Source organism: Topomyia yanbarensis, chromosome 2, assembly GCF_030247195.1.
Source record: "Topomyia yanbarensis strain Yona2022 chromosome 2, ASM3024719v1, whole genome shotgun sequence".
NCBI classification, from domain to species: Eukaryota; Metazoa; Arthropoda; class Insecta; order Diptera; family Culicidae; genus Topomyia; species Topomyia yanbarensis.
Genome location: NC_080671.1, coordinates 310345606 through 310368074, shown reverse-complemented (window position 1 = coordinate 310368074; position 22469 = coordinate 310345606). Strand labels below are relative to the sequence as shown.

At 38.3% G+C, this 22469-nt stretch overlaps 2 protein-coding genes across 4 annotated transcripts in view; one reads left to right on the top strand and one right to left on the bottom strand.

Annotated features, from left to right (window-relative positions):
• Nucleotides 1-2821: 2821 nt before the first annotated feature.
• Nucleotides 2822-22469, top strand: part of LOC131683549 (cilia- and flagella-associated protein 298) — a 68323-nt gene continuing 48675 nt past the window's right edge. Inside the window, exons 1-3 of the mRNA XM_058965607.1 lie at nucleotides 2822-3055; nucleotides 3116-3510; nucleotides 3566-3793. Coding sequence (XP_058821590.1) covers nucleotides 2917-3055; nucleotides 3116-3510; nucleotides 3566-3793 — 762 coding nt within the window. The 5' untranslated portion in view covers nucleotides 2822-2916. The remainder of the gene's footprint in view (nucleotides 3056-3115; nucleotides 3511-3565; nucleotides 3794-22469) is intronic.
• LOC131683551 (protein tipE) lies at nucleotides 10945-22165 on the bottom strand. 3 transcript variants are annotated; one of them, XR_009304534.1, is made up of 5 exons: nucleotides 21907-22165; nucleotides 21480-21849; nucleotides 21168-21404; nucleotides 12416-12567; nucleotides 10945-11599 (listed from the first exon to the last, which is right to left on the bottom strand). XR_009304534.1 is itself a non-coding variant. In XM_058965610.1 (4 exons), exons 1-4 carry the CDS (start codon nucleotides 22163-22165, stop codon nucleotides 12519-12521), a joined length of 915 nt encoding a protein of 304 aa, XP_058821593.1. In that variant the 3' UTR covers nucleotides 10945-12518. The 3 variants fall into 3 exon arrangements, 2 of the variants coding, with proteins under 2 accessions (XP_058821593.1, XP_058821592.1); XM_058965610.1 differs by having other exon boundaries at nucleotides 10945-12567; XM_058965609.1 differs by lacking the exon at nucleotides 12416-12567.

The following is a 22469-nucleotide window of genomic DNA, read 5'->3' as shown; positions in this document are numbered from 1 at the left end:
TTTCTGCTTTCGATTAAAAAATCAACCAAATCAAAGAGGGCATTTTGCCCCCGATGGAGCAGAGATATAAATTTAGCAAAAAGTGAATTATTTAGTAGCTTTTTCATACATAGTGCGACAGAATAATGAACAACGGTATAAATAGAACTGGAATGCACTGAAATAATAATACAAATTTCATTTATAAGAGCTTAAAATCCTTGTTGCACGAGCCAAGATAATGACATGAGAAGAGCATGTTATTGTATTTTGTTTATTTCTCGAGCTGCTATTGATGTACGGTTATCAAACTTTGACAAAGTATGTTTACTATGGCGGACTTCCGACTGGTGTTACCCTTTTCTAGAAATTTTCAACAGTTTTCGATATAAGCAACGGGTGCATTTTGCCCCGGGGGTGCGTTTTACCCCATCTTCCCCTATTTCTGACGCATCCTCTACTCTCATTCTGCTAAACCTCCCCCTTCCAAAGCCATTCTCCAAGCATTTCAAATTATGATACACGGCTTACATAAACATAACATTAAACTCATTCTGATTAAGCTAATTAGGGTAATAAGCCTATTTTCGTGATATTTCTGTTATCACCCTACCCATTTGAAGCCGTTGGTTAGAGCAGCGTCTGCCATCTTTGTTCAACGCATTGAGTCAAGTTGTAGGGCAATAATACGGGCACTCGATTCGAGTTTTTGTTGCGTTCAAAAACCAACATTTAACCGTTTTCAGAGCATTTGTGTTATTATCTTGGTTCTTAAAAACGAAGCAAAGCTGTTGATGCCAATTTGTACGCATTCCATTGATTGTAGGCAGAGTAATAAATGAATTAGTGTGGCATTCTCCCAAATAGGATGAAAATAGGAACTTTACCCTCGACTTTCGTGGTAATCGTGAGATACGTGCTAAGTATAATAAGAATTTAATAGACATTTCCACAATTATATTCAACATAACCAGCTATTGAATCATTGTTTGGATAAATGAGAAAGGCACAATTGCACCGCTAGGTGGATTAAAACAGGTTCTTCCTTCTGTTTTATCTACAGTAAAAAGGGCCATTGCAGATCTTTTTCTGAAAAATATTTAAGTTATTAATAAACGAAGATACACTCCATAATTTTTTAGAGCAATAAATGTTTGCATTTGCTAAGATCGTAACGTTAAAGGTTCAGGTTCAGATAGATATTGTTTTGTTCCATTACATCCGTCGTTCTGATCGTTAACACTCTTAAATTTCTACAGGCGCCAAAGCGAAATGAATTCAAACGTTTCATACGCACATAATTTTTATCGCGATTAATAATAATTAATTGGAACTAATAATTAATTTATATAATAATAAAATAATTTATAACAATAGATAATCACTTATAAATAATTAAAATTTGTTGAGCAGCATATGCTGCCCCCAAATTTTGCCACCCGGAACGACTGCCCCCTTCGCCCCCCTCTTCCCTAGCGCCGCTACTGTATGAACCCAATTTTAGACAATAAAGTTTTATTATATTTGTTGCACCGTTTCTCTCCAGATTTCAGTTTTGCAACGTGGGACAAGAGTGCGAACAAATCTTCAACAGCCAATCAATTGGAATGAACTGTTTCAAACGTATCTCGAAACTGTCTCACTTTCCTTACGATCTACCCATTATTTGTACCATCCCTCCCTTTCTTCCAAAATTATATGAGAAAACAAATTTGCCACGCAAATCGTATCTAATAATAATGATTTCTTGTTTGGCAATCATTACTTCTGAAAAAAAACCACTGTTGAATTGTTGTGAATTTTTATTTCGTCAGTGCTTTTAAGGTTGTTATCGTTGCTCAGAATAATAATTACGACAGCGTTGTGCAGCACATAGTTTCATAAGTCCTTCCAATCTCAAAAATATTGTATATGCCTGAGTCACCAAAAAAGTTAAATTCATTTTTAATAGTGAGTAACATTGTTGAAACTTATACTTCATGACAAATTTCCAACAGATTTAGTTACTATCAGTGGTTTACTTAAAGATCTTCTACTCATTATATTGCGCACAATATCCTGTTCAATTTGATCGCAAAAGAATTTTAATTACGTAGCCAAAGACTACTATATTTTTTGTAGGTTTTGCTTCAACTGTTAAAATTTAAGAAATAAAATCAACAATAAAAAATTATCGAACGCCACTCCTCAACGGCACCGTTTTTTTACTTCAAAAGCCACCTCATTAGACTCACCAAATACATATTTGCATTTGGAGTCATTTTCCATATTCCCTTAGTCATCGAAAATGATAAAATTTTGTTACTTCGGTGACATCTTTCACTTTAAGGGCCGATTTTTTCACCCTCGTTTAACTTTTAAACCAGGTACACCAGTAACCTGGCTTAAGCGCTAAGCGAGGGTGAAGAAATCGGCCCTGAGTGAGGTGACTCGAAAATTTCCGATCACCTTAGGGTCGATTTCTTCACCCTTGCATAACGCTTAAGCTAGGGTGAAGAAATCAGCCCTTAGTCACGTGAGATTTGTTTCATCGCATCGAAAGTGACCGTCAGAATAATCCCCACAAAAAGGTAGATTTTTTGTTGGCAGTTGGATGATGAGGAGGAGAGGGCTCATCGCAAAAGCTACGTTGTTTCCAAGGGGGGGTGTCGATTTTTGTGACAAATTGCCACGAGAGGATAGAAGGGCTTAGAAAATATATGTTCAGGTAGGTACCAAAACAAATCTGCGAGTAAACCAGAAACAGCGAAACCCAAGGCGAAACCAGTTCGTTACAGATCAATAAACTGTTACTAGGTTACACCGGTTCAAAATGCGTTTATTTATTTTGCTTCGACACATTTGTGAGTTTTCACAGCAAGTTTGTCAAACTCTTCTCGAAATTTGAACTAAACTGAAAATAAAGAATTGCTACTTCAGTAGTTTACTTTCCGGAAAATGGTTTTACTACATGTTAAACGTGCTGACGAATGCCAATTCTTGTACGAAGCAAAAACCACTATTACTGTTGAGGCTTTGGCACTAGAATTAGTAACAATCTACAACGGTCGGTTGAAAGTCAGTCGCGTATGCTCTGGTAAGAGAAATTTAGTAGCTCACTAATATAGTCAACAGATCATAACTTCAAAATTTTCAGAAATCGAGGAATTATCGAAACACGGTACAATGCTACCACCCGATATGCTTGGGCTCACCGAAGAGCAGGTGCAGGAATTGAATCTAAACGACGAATGGGGCGAGAAATGCGTTCCATCAGGAGGTTGGATATCCAACCCGGATCCTGTAGGCCGCCGAAATGGACGCCAACCACAGCAAAGAATGCAAGAAGTTCTGGAAAAGGCAGTGGCCGATGCCAAGTTGTTGATATCGAAAAAAATGGTACAAGAGGGTAAACTTTTGTTCCAGCGCAATATCCAGGATGCTTTGGATCTGCTGCGGGGTGCAGTCATGATTGTGTATCCCATGCAACTGCCACCGCATGATCCCATTCGAATGGAGTTTACTAATACGGAAGATTTGACTGGGACACAGGTAAGGAAAAATATTGATTTAGTGAAGTGTGTGGTTTTATATGGCTTTATTGTAGGCTTCCCTAGAAACAATTGAGCCAGCGAAAGCTCAACTTTGGTTCGCTGGTAAACTGATGCTGGCTGATCATAGGCTAGGTGACATAGTTGGGAGCAATGAAAAAACAAAAATTATTATCAAACTTGCGAAAATCAATGAGGGAGCTCCTGGGAGGGAACCAGTTGTTTCTGAGGAAGCAAAAAGGCAGCTAATGTTGCAAGCCTATCGTCGGCAGGAAGAACTAAAGGTAGGTGTGCTCTTTCTAATGTCTTATAATATGTTGACAGCAAGCTGGTAGAAGGACGAAGCTTACTTGCAAGGTCCACATAATGGATATAACATCAAACGCCTTTAGCGTAGTGATTATTCAACGTGAGCATCGATGGTTTATAGGTCTGTTTTTCAAACTGGCTGGGTTATTTACTATTTGATTTAACTGATTTGCAGCGTATTATTAATAGACAAGGCGATCAACGCTGTCGCGTTATCTTATAAAAACACTGTTTTGGGGATAAATGAATTAGATATGATACGTTATTGTTTGCAAAAGCACTACAAAGTAACGCTTCCAAAAAGTTCAATTATTGCTTGGTTACTGAGATATAGTGAAACACGATTTGGGACATTGTGGGGTTTTCGTTTAAAATCACTGTATTTCGGGTGTTTTTGTGTAAAAGTGTCAGAGAACCACGAAATCATAATTTTGAAAAAAATGGATTTTATCTGTACCCTGAGTGTATTCAAAACTTTAACCAAATTTTTATCGAAGCCAGTTTTTGGGGCTGGCTAGAAATGTAACTCAAACAAATCAATTTTGATCGTTCTGAAAATTTCACAGTGTATTCAAAATTGCTAGTTAAATATCGCTTATTATTTTTTTGTCGGCGCACAGTAATGCAAAGCTGGCCAAAATAAAAAAAATTGCACGTTGAAGGAAATTGCGTCTTCTTTGAAAATATCATAGTGGCGTGTTGCGCCGGTTTGCGCCAAGGTTGACCGGCAACTATTTTTTGTAGAGCCTTTGATGAAATGACTAGAGAAAAACGAGGATTTATTGCGCTTACGCGTGTTTCCTGTCGTATTAATTTTGCATAAACCAAGATAGCGCTGCAGTAAGTTGCTTCGATACATTCTAGACTACAGTATTCGACCGCAACCACAAATCCATTATGCGTTTTACTTTCTAGTATGTTGGAAAATCGCACAATAAATATGTTTAGACATAGTTTCGAATTAAATAATAACAGAAGATAAAACGCATCTATGACCTATAATTCAATATCATTTCTTCAAAAGAGCTAATGAGATTTTTGTAAACAAACTTGTTTTGCTCATTAATTCGCTGCTGAGTGGAATTTCATTGAAAATAAACGTTAGTCAACATCTTCACCCTTTGTAGAGGCAGTTCCACATGTTTTCTGCGTTGAAATTATAGCCAACTTAGAGAAATCAGCAAAACAAAAGTTTGTTTACAAATCTTATTACCCCTTTCGAAAAGTTAATATGGAATTGTTTTTGAAACTAATCAATATTTCGAGGCAGTTGAGGGAGTTTGTGGTAATGTACGAGTATGTGCGGTACAATATGCCGACGACCGTGCACAAGTTACTATTACATCATGACATTATAAAAATGTCTGTTCAATTGGTTGATTGTTTGAAGTAAAGGATTCGAATGAAGCAGATCGAAGTATAGAGAGGGGGAAATCATCACGTTCATTGACGAACAAAGATATTTCGACTGGATTAATGTTAGCTTTTGTCCTTATAACGTTTAACTTTGAGACGTGATCGAGTGAGCGATAAATTGGAATATCAACAAGAAATACAATACTTACTAATTTCCATTACAGTTTATTGTAAAATAAACTAATATAATTAATAAAGCAATACAAAAATGTGTTTAAGTATCACCATATGCCTGAAAATATGTCTGAAATTTATTGGTTTTAAATTATACACCGTTTAACCACATTACGACTCTAAAGCCAAAAAATGACGTTTTCCATGTTGTTAGAAAACTTCTGGGTGTGTTAGGACCACCCTTATCAATTCAAACCCATTTTTTTAAATCATATGCCGAAATGGAATCGAGAGTATTAAAATATCCTAGTTTCGTGATTGGAAAGTTTTAAAGATTTTGGACAACTTTTGTACTGAATGGCATCAATGTGCGACGCGGAACAATATTGACTAGCAATAAATATCCATAATAAAGAAGTTGTAATGCCCTCGGCATGATACTGTACCTTGACGTGGTCCGGGGGCTTTTCCACCAAAGCAGTATGATCAAATTTAGTACTTAAATTGGCGACCTTTATTACCAACTTATGCCATTGTCGAAATAATGTACAATGTGGGTTTGGGGCCAAGTACTCTCTGGAGGCATCTTGGGCTTAGCGACGAGCCCCAACCTGGGACTATCCTAAATTTGGACTGTACCATGTCAGGGCTCCCGAAGATGACAATATACCAAACAATCTTTGACAGCCCTACGCGATAACTCATGCACACCTACGCCCGCGATCTCCAAAGCACGATAGTACCTCATTGATAAAATGATCGTGTTAGCATGCACAAATTTACAAACGCTAACCCACAGGCGCCGGTGTTCGCGCGGTCACGGGTAGATCACGTCCGGAAGTTTGCTCCATGGCTGCACCATGGCTGCACGACTACAGAACCGAAACTATACTCGCGAAGCTGCATACACGCCATCACACCCGACTTACATAGGCCCAGACGATCGAATACGCTACCATACAAATGTCTGAGTTCCTCGTCGTGAATTGGCAGGGGCGAACATGCAAATGCAATCGTCCACTAATACATCCAAAATCTACGCGAATACGCGAAAGTGATTAGGAAGAACGCACTCTCTTTTAGCATCTGAGCCATACTGCGAAAATTAAGTATCAAATTCACGGTCCGCGCGCGATCATCTAAGAACACACGCGAATATGTGAATGGAAACACGGTTATGAAATCGAATTTATACATGCGAAGTTACATGCACGCTAGCACACGCGACATACAAACGCCCACGCGATCGAACACGTTAACGGACAAACGCTCGAGCCCCTCGTGATGATGCACGCGATCGTGACGTCCCTGTGTTTACACATGTCTGTACCGTACAACAAATATCATTTAGAAGCACGACCCGCTGCAATTGATCTCGTCTGCAATTGTAGTGACGGGTAGCTCTTCCGACACCCTAGCTCTACAGCTCCAGTAGAACAACTTTCGAAAAAACATCCACACACTCTTACGCAATTGGTGAGCATCCACGCCAACTCAGACAAGTATGCACCTCTGGACTCGAACGCTAAAACTTACACATTCCACGCACAAACCACCACAGCAGGACTCACAATTAGACATATACATACATAATCACACGTAACGATTACAGGTATTCGTCTGGCGACCGGGTGAAGTACATCTCATACGCAGAACTTATCATTTCAATGATGGCCTTGGATCTGCGTCGCCTGTGTTCAAGGCACCATAGCTTCGTCCGTCAGGTCAAAGATGTATGAGACCCGCTAGTCACCACCCTCGGCCCTAGCTGCCCATAAAGGGATAAAAAAAATAATAAAGAAGTTGTAATGTCTTTTTGTTACTAACATAATGTGATAACAGTCTAGTTGAAACACCACCAACATTTTCAGTCAGTCGTATTGAATCAAACATGAATCCAACAGTCCATTTTTTTTTCTTCAAATACCAAATTAATAATATCTTAATGCTCAAAGTTATTTTCAAATGCACCCAAATGATGAGTTGATGATTTTCAAAGTTTTTATGCTGTTATAAACTTAAACTCTAAAAATAACATCCAATGGGGAGGGGGGTTGCTTCTCTAATCCTTCGCCCATCACATCACATGAGTGGCACCAGTTGGTTTTTTAATGTTAACATAAAACGCATCTATGACCTATAATTCAATATCAATTCTTCAAAAGAGCTAATGAGATTTTTGTAAACAAACTTGTTTTGCTCACCAGTGGCACCAGTTGGTTTTTTAATGTTAACATAAGCTGAACTACACAATAGGAGTTACCATAATAACACACAAAATAGTGAAATCACAGATAACAGACAATCAAGTTAGCGCGTAATTGAATTGAACTTTTGAACGGTTCGAGACAGAGCTTGATTGTTTTCGATGAAGTTGTAGAATAACACAATTGAGACAAACTTGCTGAAGACACGGAAGATCTAGCTTTTATACTTTCCATTGCACGAGAAATCCAAATTTAAGCTTGTTTCTTAAAAACGGTTTTATTTCTATAACTTTTGTAGCTTTTATTTTACGCTTAAGTCCCCTTTGGATATATTGAAGATTATTTATGAGTGCATAATTTGCGGTGAAACACCAACTACTAAATATTTTTCTTTTCAAAGTTATGAGAACTTTTATATAAAACATAAACCTTTTTCAAATAGCATTATCTTCGATTAGAGTACTTTTTTCATTTCGACTTTAGAGGTTTTGACCTTAGGGTCATTTGCTTCTTTTCGGGTCAAAGAAATCTCCTCAGAAAAAACTCTTACGCAATTAGAGCACCTAACATTAAATACCATTGCTGTCATATGAAATAGCATGCTTTGTAGTATAGATCACCAAATAATGGCAAATACGAAATTTTTTATATTATATTTGCTCAAAAATATTTTAGTTTTTGTAATAAGTATATATATATATAAGAAACAGTTCTCTTTCAAAATATCTTAACCCCTTCATGCCCATGTTGTTTGTGGACAACAACGTTTTTAATCAGCTATATTCAGTCAAGATTTGCTCACAAAAACAAGTAAGGCTTATTAATTAGACTAATATCTTTAATTTGAGCATTAACAGTTACAAGGATCAGCTCTAGAACTGAAGTTATTGCAATTAGTCTGATTGGATTCCAATAGAGCAGTGCTACCAGGGACAGCTTACGTTGACGACGGAAAATGAATTTTTCATATATCTTCTTTACGTTGCAATACTATTGAAAACTGATAAAACTTATCAATTTAGACTGTCGTTGGCTACGTTTTCCACGTAATTAGACTACTGTTTTCATTCTAGGAGAATTGTATTAAGCATTGGAAGGTAACAATTGAGCAGCTTCTAGCACTGCGAGGGAAGCACCTCTCCTTATGAAGATATCCCAAGTAACAATTGAAGTTTTATAGCATGCTACAAGTGCAATCTAAGTTTTATCAGTGGCTATAAAACTATCATAAAACCACAATTGTTACTAGGGAGGCTTTTTGTGTTTCTTGACTCCACCGTTTTCATGGAAAAATAGTTTTGAAACCCTACATGCACTAGAAAAAAGTTGGGCTAAGTAAGTATTTCTATCTTAATGAAACATCAAAACTGCAGAAGTTATATAAAGAAAACGATTTTTTTAAGAAACGCCTTAATTTATTTTGGTAAATTTCTTGTAAAATGAAAAGTACACGACATAGAGTTCCAGTGTTTTCGACAAAGTTTATTTTTAATTTTATTTTTTTCAAATTTCTTTTTCAGTTTTCTTTTTTTTTCCAACGTATCCTTCAGATGTTTTTCAGAGTTTTTGAAGGCAAACATTTTCTTATAATACATCAAAACTTTTGCTTCTATTATTCAAAAGATATTAGTACTTATAATATAAAGAATAGCTTTTTTGAAATCAATTTTTATGAAATTTTAAAAAATATCGCTTTCGTAATTTTTTGCTCAATAATAACTTTAATCACGACCTTATTTGTAGTTGAAAAAGAATTATCTTTTGTTTGCCCCAATGAGTGATATTGGTATTCCAAAGAACCACGTTATTTGCGAAAATGCGCTCATAACTTTTCAATAAAAATAGTTTGATATATGGTGCAAATTATTCACCTTAAAACAATCGTAATGTTGTCTGAAGACTACTTCAGTTTCAAAACAATACCGCAACAGTTATTTGAAAACACCTTAACCTTTTATTTTAAATTGGTTGTAAAATGAAAAGTATGAAAGATAGAGCTTACATGTCGCTGAGGGTCGTTTGGCTCTAGCTAGAATGAACAATGGTTAATTTTTTAATCTTGGTAAATTTAGAACCCCCTTCTCCATAGACTCAATAAGGCTAAGTTGTTTAGTTTTAGTAAAATCTCAAAATTCCTACTAAATTTGCATTTGTTCATCATTAAGCAAAGCACGAAAAAACTTGAAACGTCTCACATGTGTTGAACTGTTTGGTATACGTTCACCAACCTTCCTAATATTATATTACTCTACCACTTAGGGAAGAGTATTTGTGATTCGCCTAGCTTCATTGTTTGAAACTTGGAGTTTATTGTTACTTTTAAATTTTTGGTGCCCATTTAGAGAACATAAGTTTTAAAACAAATAAAAATCCGATGACCAAAAAAACAAATACAAATAGACATTTTTTATGAGTTTCTTAAATTGATAAGCTAATCTCTCCAAACAATAACACTTTTCTACAAAGACACACAACCTAAGTGTCCATTAATTCAGTTTTTGGATTTTGACGTAAGTGCTATTAGTCTTACGATACGTGCGCAAGTATGCAGTATTACCCATATCTACGAATTTGTAAAGTATGTATTAACGTTGTACAAAACGTAGTTCAGCAGATAGTGTTTCAAGATATGAACTTTAAAACTTTCGGAGCGTTTTGCTTGCAACGAATTTTGCATCATAAGAGTGTTAAATTATGTATTACACTTGTAAATATTACACGCAGTATTGCATACCAATGATTGGATGACTTATCGAACCTAGAAATAATTATCATAAGAAGTCTTGAATCACTCGGATAAACGAGATCGAATACTACCGAATACTAAATACACTAGAAATTATTCATTTTGGGTTTTTAACAGTGTTCTAGTCGAGAATACCTAATATTTGATTAAACAACCCCTAGAGCTCATGACGACTAAGCGAATTAAACATGACACGGTGAGGACCCGATTTTGTCTGCCAACTAGGGTCATGAAGCTACTTCTAGAGACTAAAGAAAAATATTTTAACCGCTTCGGTTTATTAAAAAGAGATAAACAAATATATTTTGTCATTGTCTCCATTTTGGCAACCTAAAATTTACCATGGGTCTGATAAAAATGATCCCTACAAAACTTTTGTTTTGAAATGCCATGGAAGTGTGCTAATAATAATCATTATAAGTTTGTTAAGCTCTTTTTCCATTGAAGTTAGTGATATGCGAAAATTTTATTCTATCCGGTTTAAAAAAGTGAGCATTAGTTATTTCAACACTTTTAGTACTTGTTTAGTTCATGTGAGGTAAATCATTCTTTTCCATAAAAGCCTCAATATTAAACTAAGAGTATTAAGCATACTTACCTTTCCAAGTCATTTGAGATTTGCATTTCCATTTAAAAGATAAAATTTCATATTTGAAAGCGCTGTTTTATTATTTCATAAATTTCTCTGAGTCCTCAAAAATTACAAATCTATCTTGTGTGCGATTTTTTTATATATTATTCGTATCAGCACTAATCGACAAAGACTGAACTTTAATGATCAAGCGTGACAGTAATTGCTATTTAGTTTGTTTCATAATTCATAAAAGACTCCTGTTCAGAGGATAGGTAGTTTATATCCTCTCTTTTTAACTACTAGTTGTCGAATCAAAAATATTAAACTTTGAAGCACTTAACATTCCTGCGTTTACTCGAATCGCTTGCAAATTCTAGTTGACGTTAAAATATGTTATTTAATTATTTTATTCATTGGACTTTGTTCTCTGATTCTAGCTATAAGATGACTTTTGTTCGCATACTCATTCTCCAAAATGCTATAATAATAATAATATAATACGTAACTACGTAATTGTAGCGAATGAAAAAAAATCAAACTAACTGCTGATGATGTCTGGAGACTTGACGATTGCTGCTAACAAAAACTGGAATCTGCTCGGCGGCTGTCGGCTGACTTGACTCGATTTGTCACTGTTGCCAATGAAGCTGGGTCCAGCGATGTTTCTTTATCTCATATTTTGCTTATGTATTCGTTAGGAAGGTCAATGTTCCACGACTCTTTACTAATCCACGATCGACCGTATTCACCAGTGTACAAGCGGACAGTGTGGTGGGGGTTATTGATTGTGTTGATGATGTAATAATCAAGAAACAATCGGAATGGAAAGAGAAGAATTGGTTGACAGAAAAGGAAAATACATGTAAAGAATGTTAAGAAAAGTCAATGTTCTAGATAACGAGGAAAGAGTAAACGATAATGCTAGTATGTACTATAAATAAGATGATAATATCAAGATAAACCGAACTCGCGATGTCCGTGTATTTTACTGCATAGGACTATGCAAAATTTAACTCGTCGCAATCAAACGACGTTTTCAACAATGCCATACTGTTCAAAGTTCACTGTAAGTGGTAAGAAGGTGAATGAAACATGGCAATGCGTATTTATGTACAACGATATCGCGACGCTGTTAGTTTTGTTCTATTTACATTTACATAGATTTACAAAATTTGTCCATGTACATCATATTTACAAGCAGCATTCGCTAAATGATTGTAGTAGTCTTTATAGTTAGCTTTACGTTATTGAATACTAAAAAGTAGGACAATGCCGAGAGCTCGTTTTGAACCATGCTAATAAGTAATTTTATTTTATTGGACTAAAACTTGATGTTTTCACAGAGTGATGATGCGAAATTAATGTTTTATCGGTTTCAAAGTATCTATCGCAATTTTAGCCACGTTCAAGCTAGTCAGATTTGGATAGTTCAATGAACAGTGCTCTTAAAATCCTAACGAGCAAAAATGGTGAAAATAGGCATGCAGCTGTAGAACAAAATCTATAAGAATCTGGTTATTATGTCCGAAAAAAATGTTACTGTTGAAAAAGGTCACTGTGTGAGGTGTGAGTGTGTGCAGAATGTTGGTTTTCCGAATTGAGAAAATTCAGCTGCTACGTGGTGAAAAATCGAAAATAAACTTTCAGTAGTCTAGTTCGTCTTCCTCATCGTCACTACGGCACAGAAGTTTGCTATAAAATATATGAGAGAAAAAAAGCGAAAAATGATATCCTTCTGTAAGATTTGGATATTGCAAAAACGCAGATTATGCTGGCAGACAAATTTCTACAGGCTTAATAATAAATGTTGATTAGAAATGATATGAATGTGAAATCATAACTGCTGCAGTGTCTAAGCCTTAAAGTGTTGTTACGATTAATCAGCACCGTACTGGATTTCGATCGGATTAGATCTGTGATCGAAGCGGATTCGTAGTCTTATGATCCTAATTGTAGTTCAGTTAAATTTCATGATCAATACCTGCTACCGGAATTTTCTTTTGGTAGAAAATTTATGTACGAGTGATGATCAATATGATAGTGTATTGCATGGTTGTACTTTCGAACAGATGTAACATGGTCAGTGCTTTTCCACTGCAACACTGGTGCAATCCACAGCTCTGATATTTTTCAATATAATGAAAGTTATTTCTCAATAAGCTAGTTTTCCTCCAGTTCAACAAAGACCCCATGTATATATAAATTATTGTAAACTAACTCTTGGGTCAATTATTTCAAGTAGATCCTCGCCATGACTTGCTATAAAATAACTTCTTTGCGCTTTCCTCATTCTACACGTACTTTTTCGACATACCAACATAATTTGGATCAGCTAAAGCGTTCTACAAAAGAGCAATCTAAGCGTAAGCAACCTTCATTGGGGCTAAGGAGTCTGTTGGTGTAACGAGTGCTCTTTTGCGAAAATACTAGAATCATCTATTTCCAATCACAACTCATCCAAAGATGATGTAGGTATATCGATGGGATATATCGATTATATTTCTACTCTTGATATCAATAGAGAGAAAAGTGATGTCCCTTCGCAGAAATTTACACACAAGAAAGGGGAATATACTAACTAAATCATCTACTTCAAAGAATAACGACGATCCAGGCGATTTCCGGTGATGGTCTATTAAGTACAGATCAAAGTCACAACGACCTTCGAATATTTGTAACCCTAGACCTCCAGCTCGAAAGAACAGGTTGGATTTGTTCGAACACTTCATTGCTCGACTGGAGCTAGAAACTTAATATTCTGCATTTTGCCAAGCACCCATTTTTTCGGATAGCTTCAGCTCCAAACAGTTAAACCGGCCTGGTACCTTTCGCATTGCGACCAGTTCAGATTTGCTGACGATTTTAAATCATTTGGCATGCTTCGGAGAAATTAGAAGCACAAAAAATTAAGGGTGGATAAGGTGGCTCCGTTGGTTATTATACGACTTTGAATTTCCAATAGGCTTCACCTTATCAAAATGAAATGTTTGAAGAATTCTCATTATAAAATTATTGCAACTATGGTCTTGTCCCTAATATCCATTTTGGGGTTCTTTATTGGCAATTATAAGCCAACGTGTTTGGTATCTTCTAGTAGCTGTACAACAGATGCTGATGATGAAATATGTAGGGCTGTGATAGAGTATGATTAGAGTAGCATAAATGAATCTTCAGCATAAACGTACAGCAACTAAGAATCTATCCCGCATTTTACGGGAAGGAAAAGCTTCCATGGCGTTGCTTTAAGAATCGTATTTCCATAAAGGAAACTTTTCTGTTGGAAAGTTAATTAACCCCGTCTTCGCAGCTTTCAATAAAAATGATATGACAAATCTACGTGAAATGCCTCGTGCATGTATTCTTGCGAATAATGCTATTGACGTATGTCTTATATCCGACCTCACATTCACGCTTTTGTGCTGTCATGATAAATATGACTGTTGATAACATAAACAAGAAATATGTCTATCGTTTGGCATATTTGCCGCATAATGAACCGTCACCTTCTAATAATTTCAAAAGGGTCGTATCATACTGTAGCAGAAATGGGCTTCCCCTCATAATCGACGATGATGCAAATGTACCGAATTGATGGAATACTTAAGTAGTACTAATCTGCACATACTTAATGTAGAAAATAGCTCAACATTTACAAGAGCTGGCAGCGAAGAGGTATTAGGTATGCTCTGACGGTATTACGCATGAGTTGGCAAACTGGCTCGTACTAAACGAGCTCAAACTGTTATCTGATCATAAAAACATCGTGCTCATTTAAACGTCTCGCTAAATATCGTCACATATCGTAATCCCAAATCTACAAACTGGGACCTCTACGAAGAGGGCTTGGCGACTAGGTTTCATGGGTCGTCGGAAGATCGATTGAATCTCCAAGTGACTTGGATGAGGTCGTGGATAAAATAAACTCACTCATAGTAGCAGCATACTAAGCGGCTTGTCCGCTTCGTGCTTTGCGTGCTTCTAGAGGAAGCCCTTGGTGGAATACCGAGCTTGTTAGACTAATAATGTTATGTAGAAGAGCTTAGAATCGCAGATACAGGGACGGGTCGGAGGCATTTAAATTGGCTCACAAAGCATACAGAAATGCTCATCGATCCTCTGAGCGCAGTGCTTGGAAAAGCCTCTGTCTCAAGTCTCAACGAGACTAGTAGATTAAATGAGTTTTTTTTGAAATTGAAATACTTTCAAGTCTGACGAAGATGAAGTACTCAACTGTCTTTTTGATACACACTTTTTAGACTTACGGAGCCATCACCGACGACTGCCCCTGAGTTCTTTGAATTGCGACAATTAAATCGATCAAATGGGCGATTGAACGTTTTGCTCCGTATCTCCGGGAAAAGATGAAATCATTCCAGTTCTACTTCAAAGAGGATATGAACACTTTAAGCATATTTTAAAAAAAATCTTACTTGTAGTTTTGCAACAGGATACATTTCATTATAGCGTGGCGGGAAATAACTGTAAAATTCATTCCCAAAGGGGGCCGCGTTACTTATGAGGAGGCAAAGAGCTTTAGACCGATCAGTTTGGCCTTCTCAAATCAGTGGAACGTTTAATCGACCACTACATTCGGGATGTTAGCTTGGGCGAGCATCCGCTGCATGCAATGCAACATGCATATCAGCGGGGAAGTCTACTACCACCTTGTTGCACAATGTTGTCTACAGCATTGAGCAAGACTTTCGCAAATGCAATCAAGCTTAGGAGTTTTGTTTATATTGAAGGTGCTTTTGACGACGTGTCTTTTGAATCCATTTTGATCGCATCACAAGGTCATGAAGATCCTTCTTATATCGCGCTTGCAATGCTTAGCAACCGACGTCTGAGCTCATCGTTAAGATAAGTAGGGATACGGAAACTGAGTGCCTTCAGATGTCCTCAAAGTGGTGTGTTGTCACCACTTCAATGGAAACTTCTCGCCGATGGCTTGTTAAGGAAATGTAATGAGTTTGGGTTTGCGGCATGTGGTTTCGTATCTTCATGTGGGACTATCAGTTATCAGTTATTGAAATTATTGTCGCAGATCAAGATATGTACGTTGGAGCAATTCTTGACTCAAAACTAAATTGGTCAACTCACATCGATTTCAGAATAAAGAAAGCTTACATGACCTTCGACCAATGTAGACGGGATTTCGGCACATCTAGGAAACTCAAACCCAACTACATTTAGTGGATCCACACAACAATTGTTATATCAATACTGGCATACGGGTTTCTTGTTTGGTGGCAGAAGGGAAAAGTCACAACAATCCAATCAAAGTTAAACCATCTTCAGAGGATCGTCTTGATAGCGAGGACTGGTGCGTTCACGACAACACCTACTGGTTACTTGGGATGAGTATATACTTACTCCCAGTGATCTTACACTCACGTGTAGTTTTCCTTTTAAAAATTTCAATGTGAGAATTCCTCCCCGTGAAGAAGGCTGTTTGGTTAGATGGAGTAACAACTTCAAGAATACGTAGTTTTTTGTACTGACGGCTTTTTTTTGTTGAAGGGGCCGAGCCAATGCTGGTGTCTATTGTCGTGAAATGAGATGAAACAAATCTCATTCGCTTGTTAGATACAGTACCGTATTCCAAGCAGGAATCTTCGCGATTCTGAGTGTCGTATAATCGTCACTTCAAGAAGGACTTTGCGGTAAAAGAATTTATTTTTGCTCTGACAGCCTAGCTGTCCCTAAAACACTTAGTTCAGCAGATTCGTGGTCGAAATTAGTAATCACATGTCACATCGACGAACTTATAGCGGTTCTATGTTCTACCTTTTATGGGTACCCGGTCATTTCGGTTTTATTGGTAATGAATGGGCGACCGAATGGGCTAGGGCGAGCGCTGCGACTGACTTCGTTGGTCCAGAACCAGTTCTACCTCTGTCGGTAAGCTGGATAAAAAACAAGATTCGTTCTTGGGCTGCATCCAAACATGCCAACAATTGGCGTAGTTTGCAAACTTGCGTTCAAACAAAAACTTTTCTATCGAATGTGTGTCCGAAAATTTCAAAGAATTTGTTGTTTTGCCACAATTACTTGTTTAGCCAGGGAAAACAAAATTATTACATGGCTACTATATAGCGTGCTGAGTATTATTCGTGCGATCTTTGTGTATCTGATTACGGAACTTCATATCATTTGATATGTAACTGCCCTGCACTAATGCAATTGCCTACCTGAATTTTTAGTTCTCCATACATAGATGAACCTATGAACAGTAAGCTGAAACTCAAGGATACACTATCGTTCCTAAACCAGTGTGGTAAAAAGTTTGTTGGGAGGTTCTGAGAATCCAGTCGATTATAGAAAAAATGCAGCAATCATTTTGCGGTATCGACGACCGATCTTTGGAATTTCTAATGACAAAAAGTTAAAATCTAAACTATAGCTTCCAAAAAGTCAAAACAAATGTTTATAAACCTAAATCGGTCTAAGCCTAATTTGAATAACAATATCTCTTCGGGGATGTTGTCGTTCTGTAATCTCAATACCCCTTGATATATGCACTCGTCGAGAAGTGCCTTTTATTCCATTGGGAATGCAGAATGCTTCGGTATTATCTATGTTTTTTGTGTCGTTATTTTCCTTATGTCTAATCTTACCCAGAACGGTAGCAACCTAGGGAGCAAGGGGGATTTGCCCCACCACGCGTTTTCCGCCACACCGCGCATTTTTCTCATACATGAAATAGATACTAGAAAGGAAGGAAAATTAAGAATAATCAAATAATAATGCAATTAAGAGATCTATGGTATTTTTAACAGTGAAATAATTAGCATCTGCCCGAAATTTTCGAAAAGTTTTACTACCTAGCAAACCGCCAACACATAAATGTGCGCGCCGCGTTTTGTTGTAATAATTAGCGACGGTAAAACTCGTAGCGTTTTCGAGTGAACTCTCTCAGATCGCTATGAGAGTGCATTTCGCTAAAACTGGCCACTAAAACCTGCTCAGAAATAAATCTGATACCGCTCTCAGAGTGATCTCCAAAACGCTATCAGTTAGTTCGTGCGCGCAATATGCCGGTGTTGAGAATCATCGACTTTTGGATAGCAGTCAGCTCCTTCTTCAACTTCTGCTCCTTCAGCGCCTCCAGTAGCTTTCACGGATCGACTCCAGTCGTCGAAAGTACAACAGGAACAATTTTCGGAACCTCATCCAACCTCAAAATGTCCTTCAATTCTACGAGCAGCAAGCGATATCTGGCAACTTTTCTACCGTATCTAACAAATTGTTTTCCAATAGAACGGCGACGTCGATTATGGTGACTTGGACTTGTCATATCTGGGCGGCTGTGGTGTAGGAATTGGTCCGATAGAACAATGCGATCCTAGTACAGCTTAAAAAGGGCATTTTCCGGAACAGGTCCAAGCAGATAACGGTAGTTCGGCACATTCTCTTCCGAATGACCATGTTGCAGCGCCCATTGCTGGTGCAAAATATTAGCAACGCTGTTGTGACGCTCGATGATCTCGAGCAGCGAATGACACATCCGGCATATACCCTCGACGTTTTGGCGCCAAACATGCCTCCTGCCATTCCACATCGGCATTATCCTGTCCTGGATGGCTATCATGTCGGCCTCGATTACTAAAGACAGTTCACCTCGCTTGAACCACAGGTTTGATGCATCCTTGTCGACGTACGGCTTCTCCAACTGGTGGGAGTGGGCAATCAGATTGCCGTTAAGGTTGTAGTTCGCATGGTGAAGCACAAACTGCTTGATATACTCCATATCGGTTGGCATTTTCCACAAAGTATTCTTGCAGTCGTGGAACCTGCGCTACTCATAATGACTGGATGTTGACTATTCCTTGTCCCCCTTTATCCCGTAGCAATATGAATCTCTCCAGTGCAGAGCTGCAAATTTTCAACAGTTTGTTTTGAACTCGAAGGAGGAAAAATTCTCAAATCATGCCCTACTATGTTCAATTCGTAGTTGTTCGTTTCCATTATTCATTCAAACAGCCGACCTGCTCAATCATTTTCCATTCATTTTCAATTTCATTGACCCTGTGAATATCTCTTTACTGGGGTATTGACTAGGTTTTTCAAGCAAAACTACTCTGAACATAGTTCTTACTGTCCATGTAAGCTTGAAAACGCAAAACATGACGACATTTACCCTAAACTGGTCTCTACAGAGCAGATTACAGCTGTGGTTGGTGAATAAAAAAGCATCAATTTGAAATGAAGACGTACGATTCAGTTATGAAAATCCCGCCAACTTGAAAGTGAATGAGTGAAGAGGCTTTGAATTTGAATCATGGTTGGGTTTGATTGAACTGAAAGTTGGCATTTGAAAATGAAAATTTGCACCACTGCTCCAGTGTCGACTGAGTAGAGTGCATTCCTGCTTGTCTATCCACCTTCTTCAATCAATCTCAAGATCTTCCAGGGCAGTCCGGCTTGATTTGATGACGCCGAAACTATAGGTCAAAACGGGGACAGCGAACGTGTTCATTGTTATGACCTTATTCCCAGCATTCAGGAATGACTTCAAGACACAATTCAGTCGAGAACTTATCTCGGCGCTCAAGCTTGACGTCAGTGAGACGAATCACGAGGAACTACCGGAATCACGAACCATGTCCCGAATCATCTCGCCTTCGTCGATCTTATAGCCACCAGTGTCGACCAATCGCCCTAATAGTAGCTGAACAGATCGACATTTCTCCAAACCAAACTCCATGCTGATGCCGTCACATCCTTTCGATTAGTTTGCTGACTACACGCAGCCGTTCCCTCGAGTCAGCATAGATCTTGAGATCGTCTATATAGAAGGTAAGGTTCACGTCTTCCGATGAGCTCTGTCCATAGCTTATCTGATAGCCATGCTCGTTTCGATTGAGTGTCCTATTGAGCGGATTCATCGCCAAACAAAACCAAAGCGGGATAAGGGAGTCGCCTTAGAATGGCCCCTCAAAGTGCGGAGCGTTTTAGACCGCAACACGTTTTCCCCTATTCTGAGCTGCAGTGTTGTCAACTACCTCTTCATCGCCGCCCGCAGGAACCCTACGATTGCAGGATCAGAAATTGATGAGGAACGACTGCGGTATGGAGTCGTTGCCTTCTTGAAATAGATATAAGATATACTAAGGTTCTGTTGGTTACACATTGCTTGTCCAACAGTGATTGCATCGTTGATGGCTTGATTTTTGCAGGTGATAATGGTGCTCAGGATCTTGTGCACACTTGCTAGACAGGTAATTGGTCTGTACTTTTACAGGTTGGCCATGGACATGTTGCTGTCCTTGAGGAGGCGAAGCTCGCCGATCTTTTTTCGTTTCTTTACGCGGTCAGCCTTCTAATAGCGGCACGTTTGTTCGAGATTCGACTCTCCAATGTCCGCTGTCATGGAAGTACTCGCCTTTCCCGGTGATGTTGAGGCGGCTCCCCTCTAGTCGTGTGAGTCGGCGTCCTAAACATCTAACGGTTGCCACTGCAGTACACAAATTCCAGGTGCATTGGAGGAACGTTTCTGTTCATGATCTGAAGTTCGTAGGTTAACTTAAAAGAATACTGCAACTTTGCCCTCCACGGAAGACATAATGGCTATGGCTCTGGGCTTACTACCTTCACAATCCTTCCCATCAGGAGAATGATGAAAAGGCAAGGCACAAATCTCCGATCAACGTAGCAAAATTTGAACCAGACGCTCCTGGTGGCACTAGGAATCAATTCAGGAGTGGGTCGATTTATTTTGGCAAAATTCATTTATTCTGGACAATTTAGCAAACTTTGTGGAACTGAAGGGAAGTTAACTCATTTAGATATCGAAGAACATTGGTATGTAATATGAATATGAACTGAATTAAGTGATACTTGGTGTTAATTTCCGCTTTAATTTGGAAGCGAGATTGCAAATAAGCATATTTAGACCGTGACATTGAACCAAATTGAAACTACTATTAGATATAAGAATATTTGAAAACAATTAAGAAACGGTGTGTAAATGTATGTTACAAAACACTGAAATACTTGTTTGGCGTACGCATATCGAGAGCTAGTGAGCTGGTCTATTGCGCATCGGAAGATGGAATATATTGCATCAGATATTGTAAATATTTAAACCGAGGATGTCTAGCGAAAGGATACACACAGACACACAGAATTGGGAAAATGCTGGTGGCGTGTTTGTCTTTGGTCACTTTGAACATATCAGATTGTTTTGCTTTTGTTAACTGATTGTGGTTTGGGCTGAGGTCATAAGATCTACTACCTTCGAAAGAAAAAGAGAAGCATTGCAGGATTAATCTAGATCGTGCCATACTTACTTTTCTTTAGTGGGATACTTTTCTGCGTAGACGCGTGGTGATTTGTGGCAAGCCTTGTCGCAGCAGGGACAGTACCAATAGCTTAGCACCCCAATCGAGACGGCAAAGAGCACATTCGGTATGATCAGCGAGAGGATGAGATGCTTCAGATTGTCATCCCACGAGTAGCGAGCTACTACCATCTCGGGATAGGCACGACTGTAGTAACAGGGGAAGGGTTCTCCTACGTGAGAATACCTAACAGAGAAATATAGAAGATCAGTTTAAACCCGTCATTGTCCGAAGATACAAATCCCACGTGTATCTGTTTACCCATATTTCTTTGCGAACTCAGTGCAATTAACCCGCGGTGGATAACCGCAGCCTTCCGTGTTGACTAGGAACTTGGTATCCATCACGTCCCACTCTAAAGCATCGAGATCTCTTGGTTCTTTCTGCAGTGTGTGATATGCAATCTTGGTATAGTTCACCAGCAGCTGATGACATCGTATGGCGGCTGTTGTACAACCTTCACGGCACGAGCTCCAGGTGCAGTTTCGCATTCCTTCAGCGTACACGTGATCGGTCACCACACACGTCACCGGAACTGGGTCGTAATCAGCTACAATAGTCGATATGGCTGGATCCACCACGAATGGTATCAGAAACAGAAAAGCAAAAACGGACAAGATGGCTGTAGTTCCTAAAAAAAATGATGTCTTTGCTATTGACAAATGCTACTGAATGAATTGCAACCTACCTAGACATAGTGAAGTATAGAACTTGGCTTTCTCCAGCAGTTCTGCAATCATTTCTTCCCGCGTAGGCGGTTTCGGTTCCTTACTGCTGGATTCGGCTATGCTCGCCGTTCGACTGTGCGCGAGGCTAACTTTGCTGTTGTTTGAACTTGGTTTACTCATCGTGGTCAGACTGGGTGCCGCTGACAGAGTCGACAGAGATGAATGTAGGTCATTGGTCGATCTCATTTTGCTTTCTGTGCTAATGATTGTTGGTTGCATGAAGTGAAAATGTGTTTTTCTCTTGTTATCCTTGTTGGTTAGTTTTAGTTTCTCTATTTAAAGCGATTCTCATATGTTAAAGATTTTTTTTTGCTTCCGTGCGGCTTTTGACCTAGCTTTGACTACTGATAAATCGATTATTTTACTTTCTGCTATTTGCTATTCAAGATGTTCCAAGCATTGTTAAATTGTTTTAGATTTGATAATTCACGCATTCCTCTGTTCATTCAAATTTCTGCTGATGGTTTACAGTGTTTCACTAGCGTCAACGTACGGTGCAACTGTCGGATGGTCTGACCATGTT

Excerpts from the sequence above, each read along its gene's own strand:
- LOC131683551 (XM_058965609.1), bottom strand. The coding sequence starts at position 22,165 with ATGCAACCAACAATCATTAGCACAGAAAGCAAAATGAGATCGACCAAT. Across the intron at positions 21,405-21,479 it reads GAGTTCGCAAAGAAATATGG|GTATTCTCACGTAGGAGAAC; the intron begins GTAAACAGATAC and ends TTTCTCTGTTAG. Across the intron at positions 11,600-21,167 it reads AAGTATCCCACTAAAGAAAA|TAAAGAGTCGTGGAACATTG; the intron begins GTAAGTATGGCA and ends ATCGTGGATTAG.